The sequence below is a fragment of the Opisthorchis viverrini genome, assembly GCF_000715545.1.
Source record: "Opisthorchis viverrini unplaced genomic scaffold opera_v5_69, whole genome shotgun sequence".
NCBI lineage: Eukaryota > Metazoa > Platyhelminthes > Trematoda > Opisthorchiida > Opisthorchiidae > Opisthorchis > Opisthorchis viverrini.
Window position 1 is genome coordinate 1 of NW_008751725.1, and position 9422 is coordinate 9422.

General features: G+C 42.1%; 1 protein-coding gene across 1 annotated transcript; it reads right to left on the reverse strand.

Annotated features, from left to right (window-relative positions):
- Positions 1 to 329: 329 nt before the first annotated feature.
- On the reverse strand, positions 330 to 8838 carry T265_13463 (hypothetical protein; the record flags this gene model as incomplete). Its single annotated transcript, XM_009169012.1, has 5 exons — positions 330 to 392; positions 1262 to 1294; positions 3170 to 3556; positions 3599 to 3805; positions 8740 to 8838. Coding segments are annotated over 5 exons (699 nt in total), but the record flags the coding sequence as incomplete, so codon positions are not given.
- Between the last annotated feature and the right edge of the window lie 584 nt (positions 8839 to 9422).

The window sequence follows — 9422 nt, forward strand, 5'->3', positions numbered from 1 at the left end:
TCTTCAACAGCATGTCCCAAATTTCTGACGCCATTTGGCAGAAGGTTGATTTAAACCGCGAACCAGCCATTTTTTGTCAGTTTACCGGGGACTCAATCGTCGGAAATTTTCGAGAGATTCCATCCAGAGTGACCTTAAAACTTTGTGCACATCTGAAGCTATTAACCATACTGAGATTTATCAAAAACGTTCCGTGGCCAAACTGCATCCTTATTTGCCTATTGTATGGATAAACCATCAACTTGAAAAATGCTTGTATGAATCAATTCTGCAGGAAGAGATATCGCACAAGAACACAGTAGTCACTCGTGAATTGGGTGCCGCCTACCTTGTTGTGGAACCAGCTCCGGATGCTCCTCACGCAGGTGCCGCAAAATTTTCGTAAGCTTCATCTGAATAGAAAACGCATGCATTCATGGTTGAATGAAATTTGGTGATTCGTATCTAATGCCAACATCCTCGTTGGTAATAACAAGGCATCAGCTTGACTGAGTTTTCCTACGGAAATACCTAACTCTCATCTGGTGTAACAAGAATTTAAAATGATATCATTCAAATTCACGTTTGCTATGATCTTTAATGGACATATGTTTTTAGCTGTATTAATGATTGGTACAGCTGCGGAAGTCATGCAAAACGGGAAATATTTTCAAAAACAGCATGCAAGGCACCCGTTTTACAATTCCTTAAAACCTACTGAAGGTGTACTCACAAAAAACCGCTGTAAAAGGTGGTGAACAACATTTAAAAGTTTGTATCCGCCCCGTTTCTACAAAAAAGCGACAAGCACAGGATCTTCGGGGATAATGAAAATAAAATACGGATATCACATTCCATTTAAAAAAATCCGAGTGTCAACTTTGGCTCCGAATTTATACTGAGAATCTATCTCTCTAATTTCTAGCAGACATTCAGTTCACTTTAAGCTTTGGATGGCGAAGAGTACGAGCGGGAGCAGCTCAAGGATAGCGAAATCTTCAAGCCAATTTTATCCGCTTAACTAAGAGGCCCGCTCCGGAATCTGACACAGGCAGACCCACTAGCGTGTTCACCAAATAAGATCTAACAAGGTGGAAGCTGTCCGGATAGTGGTTGTGCGCGCATTTGCGCTCTTAAATAGACCTAATATTTCAGCACGTAGAGGTGAAGTGTGCCGTCTGCTTAGCAGACGGACAGTTCGGTGAAGCGGCCAATAAGAAGTTGTATGAGAACGGACTTAAGACGCAAACCAACATAAGAGATTGCACATGGGCAGACTTACCTTGAATATTTCGGGGACATATTCTTCTTGGCCCTGAAAAAAATGAGCCATTTCATACATTTAACAAAGCTTCACGTCATCAGTAGTTGGGTAATCATAGGGGTCATTTGTGAATCCACAAAACAGACTCCATAAAGGACAATTTTTTTCGTCATTAAGTCACATTTTGAATGCGTTTCCTTTGCCCCTGGACAGATTGAACCGTATGTCTTGTAAATTCATGCACGCTAAAACTAAGATTCAGTTCCTGGATTGATTCCCTCATCTTAAATCATAGCACCGTTCTTTTTCGACGTTGAAAAGCCTTCATTTAGCACTGACTTTTGACCACAATATTCGTCATCCAAGGACAAATCCAGATCACATGATGCGAAATGCTGGAATGTAAAACCGTCACACTATGCACAACCTGAATATGCTTTTATCGCGATGAAGTTTGGTCGGCCGCGGTCAAATAGAATTGAGATGTGACTGCAATCTAGAACGGTGTGACTTCGACTCCACCTACATTTTTGCCACGTGGGTGGTTTTACTAATTTCTTTCGATTTATCAATTTATCAACCATAAACCGTGTACCATAGGCACACCGGTTCCAGGTGCTGCACTTTGGACCACCAGAAAACGGGAGTGTGGAATATACAGCCAAGTCTTGGAAATGATGACATGTTCACTTCGTTCGAAAATTTGGTAGCTACGCAGTGATTATGATGGCCTTGAAGCACGAGCACCAGCGGCTACGCGATTTGGGCATTTCTGCCATTGGTGATTCGATTCCCTGAGTCCCTATTCAGATAGACCGCAGCTGCCGGCCTGGCTATGTTAACTGCTCCGCTAACATTCATTACGACTAAAGGGACGTGAGAAACAGTCCTGTACAACGGAGATCATGTCCGCGCATTTTGTGAGATGCAGACTTCCATTGATTGTGAAATAAATGAGCCGATCAATAATTTCCTTAAACAATTGTATCGGTACGCTCGCGAAATACAGTTATAATTATTGGAGTATAAAGTGAATGAACCACGCTTAGAGACAACGGAGGGAACCCTAAAAACTTATATGTTTGATCGATTCAATGTTTTAAGCACAGTACTTGGTCAGCGACTTGTGTTTACGGTCTGAGTTTCTTAACAATTTGTCTTGACGTAGGTTTTAAAATATTGAATGATGTACATAGTTACAAAAAGCTAAGGCAATATAATAAGGTAAATTCCAATCAGTTTCATCATTTTAGTACATTTTCATACAGTTTTCGCACACACACAATTTTCTCACAATACATCTAAAATGTCGGTTTCTGAAAGCCTTTAGGTTGAGCAAAATACATTGGACATGGAAGGCATTCGTTTCTTGAGCTTCCACAATCACTCTGAGGCAACCGCAACTTCAAAGACACTCAGGCTATGCGCACAGAAACTGATATTGCATCAGACGACAACCGTACCACTCAACGTCTTGCCAAATCAAGTAGAATTACGATGGCATCATCCTGAAAGACTGACGACAACTATCTTTTTTTCCTATTTCGGCCTGGCTCTTCTGAAGAAGACATAAGTTCCAACATTTGGCTTATCCATACACAGTACAGAATGAAGTGCAAGGGATAATGCGAGATGTGTCCTTGGGTAATGTGATGCAATCAGTCGATTACAAGTAAATCAGGTCAATTGTGGTTCGCCTTGAGCATGCTGTCACTCCAACAAACTAAATCACTAAGGTTTTTGTTCTTCATCATGAATAGAGTGAGAAATCGTCCTTCTTTGATATTTATTCCGCTCCCTGAATAGATCAAGTATCCTGTATATTTTTTCAAGCTGTAAAGTCGGATACAACACCAAAAATGCTGGACAGCCATAATGGCAAAACGATGCCCGAGTTTCAAGCGTTCTTGTGATCACGCTGCTCACCTTCATCGGTTCTTCCGAAAGGAACACGCCCAAACGTATTAGCTGAGACAAGGTCTCCAAAAACCGCTTTTCATCTGACTCACTGGAATCGTACTGATTCAGGCTGACGGGTTCCATATCAAATGGCAACACTTCATAAGTGCGGTAGATTCGATGTACCAGGTTGTCCTTTACAAATAAAATACGATTGTGTATGAGAGGGGCCAGTGTTGGACGTTCCGATATCTCTTCCATTGTTGCTTCGTCGAAACAGGTGAACCTTCGAGGTTCCTCATCTTCCGGCAAGTCTTTATTCAGAGCCTCCGTATAATGAGCAATGTAGCAGTTAATTATCCGTTCTGACTCATTCAGCGCGCGCAGAATGCGCATCATTGTTCTAAAACTGGTCTACTTGGAGAATGGGTTATGTCTGGTGCACCAATCACTTACTTCAATTATGTTAACCACGTGATACGGATAGATCAACAAAAGGCCAGTGATTTGATCTGGTGGCTTGAATTGCATTAGCAGCCCTTCAAAATAGGCTTTGAAGAAATGGTTGTTAAAAGATTGAATAACCATACCTGCGACTTCTCGACGGTCAGCGACGTGCGGCGATACTTTCCCAACCAGAACAATGGAATAGAGAATGTTTGTCTATAGGCGAGAATATTGATTGAAAAAATGATAATTATGGCCTAAATAACACGGACTGAAATAAAGGTGAGTAAATACTCACATGACAACGCACTGATAACATTAGCCGAGTGCATTTCAGCCAAAAACCCTGCATCTCAGAGGTCAATTAAACTCACATCAGAAATGGTAATTAGATAAAGTCTTCATTAGAGTGAAATGTGTCCAAATAGCTTAAATTTTCTTAGTTTAATAGGCCCGTATAACCAAATCGGTAATCGCGTTTTTAGGGAATTTGTTCTGCAGTTGTACAACCCACGTGCCGTCTTCCAAGGAAGAATGAAAGTTGCATTAACCCCGTGCCGAAATATCATTAGTAACAGCGCAATACAGAGCGAATGGCAATATTAGCAAGAAATCCAGATAAAATCGCACAGCGGGCACTCTTCTAGGAACCTTTCATTTGGGTCTGGCATTTCTGGCTGCATCATAGGTAACAAGGTAGCTGAGTTGGCTATTTTCGGTAGACAAACCGCTGATACACCAGCCAGAAGGCCCGTTCTATCATTTTCAAAAACAACTTGACAGGTAAAAATCTGGATTTCTCAAAGACGAAGAACAAAGTTTTTCAACAATCATTGACACGCAGTCCTAGTGACATTTTGCACAAAATTCTGAAGACTCTAGCACAAGGCTGAACCATTTTGATGCGCAATGCATTCTCATTCCGAAGGCTTGATGCCGGTCATGTTATGTTCTGGAGCAAATGGATTGGGTTGAGGTATTCCGTTGCAAGCCGCAGGGACTAACGACAGGTTGAATAATTCAACGAACGGGCTAATTAATGCACCAAGTAACCGAATTAATGAAAGGATAAATATTAGTTAAGTTAGTGAGGTGAATGTATTAAAGCAAGGTTGACAATCGACGAAAAGTGGGCAACAGTTACAGAGTGGCATAATTTTTTCTCACCGAATATAGCACTTAAGCACAGCAGCTCTTTATGGTAAAAAGGGCTCCGTCGTTCACACATTCCCCAGTAAGACTTGAAGAAAATTCACTTGTGTTAATCGTCTATCGGATGGTTTTTCGAGCTTCAGCTTCTTGCTTCCCGCATTGCTTCATATGTTCGAGGCCGGGCTAAGTACATAGGCTAGATGAAATTTTGTTGTAGATACTGCAGGCGGAGTATAGAACATTGGCTCCAACATCAGATCTGATAAAAGTTTGACAACTTAAAGATTCTGGCTAAGAGAGGTGACATATTCGGTCCTTGCTGGGTTACCTTCGGTGCTTTAATACGTAGAATTTAGTTGTTTCCATAGTCAAGAGGTTTTTCTTTGGGTGGTAAGGGCTACTGTAAAGCTGAGAAGTTGGAACGAATTTCCTGTGCAGCCTTCAAAATTCAGAAGTTAGCTGACATATGTTGCATAGTGTTGAGAGGTTAAAGAGTCTTTCGCCCAATATGCCAGTTCCAGCCCATGCTTGTTCAGCCAAATCTTTTGCCCATATTCCAGTTCCAGCCCATGCTTGTTCAGCCAAGTCTCAATTATATGAGTGGCATCAAATACACGTCTATATCACCCTTCCGGCACGCAACTTTGAGTTGAGCTTCAATCATATTCACAATTATAATGTTCTCTCTATGTGATGTGGAATATTAAACTATTGTTTTAACGGTGGGAGAAAATAATCCGGGAGTTTCTTCGAAGTTGTTCTGATTAGATCTTAGATGACATTCTCCGAGCAGTTTGTAAATACATCAAAAATTATGAAACCGAGGTGCTCGGAGGGGTCTATAAAGACAAGAGAGGTCGTGTAAAACCCTGTATTGTAGTGGCGAATATCCTTATAAGGTTCCGCTCACCTATACGACAATTGCAATTTCTTCTCAGCGACAGTAATTTCATCGCAGATTTTCCCTTGTAGATGATCTTTTGTACATAGCTGTGAATGATTTAATACAGGATTTTTATCCATCTTGTCAGGCAATTACTTTGTTTTCCTATTTGAGAGTAAGATTTAGAAATCAGCCGTACTTGTCACAACTGATTCAAATCGGTGAGGTTGCATGAGTAAACCATGTGTAGCCCTTTATCAGCTGAGTCTTGAAACTTGTAACGTATAGCAAATGCACTGGCGAGGAAAGAAAGTCTGGGATTTTTCATTGTGAGTATGTCCAAGTAGCGGTAGAGCATCGCGGCCTGTGGCTTCTGGATAAATCTTCATATATATTAAGGCCTAGTTTTTGGTGGTCACCCAACCGTCTAAGACAGTTAGCCTTGAAAAACCCATCCGATTTGGTGGATGCACACTATTTTGTTCGTCCAACGCATATAGCGGAGTAAAAGAGCTTACAGATAGCTAATGTTCTAGGTGAATGAACGACAAAGGGAACCGCAAAATTGAGCAAAAATACTTCTTGGCCGATTTTGGCGAACGTTTTCTAAGGCTGAATGACTTCGACCGATGCCCTAAGGTGCTGTACGCCAACTTTCACGGCTGTGTCAAAGAAGCCCTCGCACAAGTTCACCACATTGAGTGGTGTACGACAGGGCTGTTCCTCTTCAACTTCGTCATTGATGTGATCATGGAAGACTTACTAGTAGCCTCCATGCCTGTGGGGTCGAAGTGCTCCCTGGACCTACGCTTCAAGATACTGAGTACACAGACGATATCATTCTTTTGGCATCTGACCCCATGGTAATACAAACAATATTAAATAATCCAAATAATTCTGCCTCACGGTTCGGCATACACTTCACACCTGCAAATGTAAAGTGCTACTGCAAGACTGGGTGGACTAGAACTCTAGCCTCATGCTTACGGATGAACCGATCGAGGTAGTGGAAAAATTTGGCTGCCTAGGCAGCTGTATCAGTCCTGGTGGTCTTGCAAAAAATGGTATTTTTATCTGGATTGTAAGGGTCAGAGCAAGTTTTGTGAATCTACGTCATATGAAGCGTAGGCATGACATCAACTTATCCGACAAGGCCGCGTTTACAATGCTGCGGTGCGCTCCATACGGATCAGAAACCTGGCCGCTGCGCGCCGACTTTCAGTGTTTGACCATCGATGTCTTCGGAGGATTGCCCGAGTCTGGTGAGAACACCGCATCAGCAATCTTGAAGTACGTCGAATGGTATTCGGGAGAAATAACTCACCCGCGAAAGATCATCTGATCACACTGCATAGGTTGAGCTGATCTGACCACGTGCTGCTTATGCCGGTCAACCGGATTGCTGGAAGGGTACTTTTTGCACAACCACGGCAGAAGAGAGCCAGAGGCGGTTAGACAATAACTAGGCAGCAAAATATAAAAGCCACTACCGGCAAACTCAGCTACGTTGGTCACTGCCGTCTCCCTGGATACGGACCCCAAACCGGGCCCCATCAATGGTTGGAGACATCAGATATGGTCCAGTCGCGCCCGCAGCGGCGCTCGTGCATACAAGCTATTGATTTCATTTCATTTCTCCCTTCCCGAATCACCCGTTTAAAAGTTCGCAGACAGTGTTGTATTTGCGCGCTAATTTATTAGCTTGCCTCCAATGCGCAGATACCTAACTCACCTCCACAAATCATCGATGAACCAAACTGTGGCACCTACAACCACTGCACGACAAGTACGCAGTTATTATAGCTGACTATGACTTTAACAACCGAAGATTAAGCTTCCACAACTGCCTCTGAACTTGTAGACACTGATAAGAACACCTCGATCTGACTTGTATCAGCCTACAGCAAGCTTTGCCTTTCTTGTAGGCCTTTACGGGTGGTTTTCTAACCACGGGGACGTACATAACCGATAAAGTGAAGGAATTTGAGGAGCTCATGTGCCTGGCGGTTCTCATTTCCGGCTTTCGTCACAGTGTTATCTTAGATCCAATTATTATGAAAAACCGGTACACTACTTTGCTGCACGAATGAAATACACCCCAATTTCTACAAAGTTTATGATAACTGGTAGATTAAGGGACATAACTGCCGGACAAAGATAGCGTTTCTAATATACGTGACTTATTTTACGAACTGAGTGGGGCATTCGTCAGGCAACTTGTGTTTCCACTTGGACATGTCAATCTAAAGTGGCAAACTTGAGGCATCGCATGCCTACATTGGTGTTTGTTCGCTGGTTCACATAGTAGCAATGGGCAAGGTCACGCTGAACCAGTTTTCATCGAACTGCTGACTACAAAAATTTGTTTTGTGTTTTCAAATTCTGTTGTACCCCGGTTTCTGTTCTTCAAATTTCGTTCGTAGTTCGTGAGGAAGGACATTAGATCAGCAGAGTTACTGAAACACCTCCACAAGCGGCCAGACGCTGGATTTGCGGCTATGTGCTGAGATTTGGCTAACATGCCATAATCGCTTAAGCCGGTCCAATGATTCGCACGTCTTATCCTGTGGTAACGAGGGAAGGTTGTAAATATCCAGTTATTTCGCATAAAAACTTTTTTACAACTCGTTAAACGGCCGCTCATTAACTACAATTAGAAACCGTTTTCCCTGGCTATTTAATAAATGATTAACATATGGTTAGACAACTGCCAGACAACTAGATTAGGGGAGCTAGGTTCCGATGCCGTCATTTCACGTTGTAGTATTTCGAAACCCTTATTTTTCCGCCCATTATCATCTCTTTCTCCATGTTATTATTGATCAGATTACTGTATGAAGTTTCATTTAATCGAACACACAGCAAACCCATGTTTCTTGTAGCCAAAGTGACTTAGCCCCTTTTGCTGAGTAACTGCTGTTGCGACTGCTGTTGACTCAGTTTTGAGTCACTTCTTGACCAACAGATAACCACTAAACTGAGCGCCATAGTGCGGTTCTAGCAAATTAGTTAACCAAGCGGTTGGTGCACCAACTCGTCGTTATCCCAAGCGGACTACATTATCAAGCAGAAAGGAAAAAATCCTATACATGAAATTTAGAAATCGTTACCGTACACGACCCATGAACCTCCCTTTTTCCTCGATTGCCTGATAAAGGGTAGCGGCCGCTGGACGAGCTTCAATATCTTCAACATCTAGCAATTTAAAACTTTTGTACAAAGTTAATATAAAATATTTCATCCCAACCTCTTATCCATGGTTCTATTTTTGGTTTATCATTTGAATAGGGGCCAGAGGCTGGTTCAATGGTTATTAAACTGGAGCGCAGTAAAACAAGCACCACTGAGGGCTTGTGCTTGGATTGCATAGAGGAAACAAGTCAAGTGATCAGAGATGCCCACAATCGTGACACTGACAGCAGCTTATGAGACAACAGTGAAATCGGATCAAACTACCTCGCGAACCGGTGATTTGCGCGTAGTTTAACAATTCCTGATCCAGTGAATTCCAGTTTCCCCAAAAATTTAGGAGTTTTAAGTATAAGCGTTGCAATTTTCTGCGTGCATGCCCAGAAAAACATCCTCATTGTGTTCCTTGTTTGCGTTGGAATTCGTTTTACCTTATTTCCCTTCTAAATTGGCGCGCTTTGGAGGCAAAATTCTATTCTCTGGAAAACATTCGCAAGTGGAACATCAAAATATTACAGTTTGTCACATATTTTCTCAGTAAAAAAAACCCAAATTAGTTGTCACCTTTAGCGATTTATTTTAATCTCCTTTCGATATTTTTTGCGCATA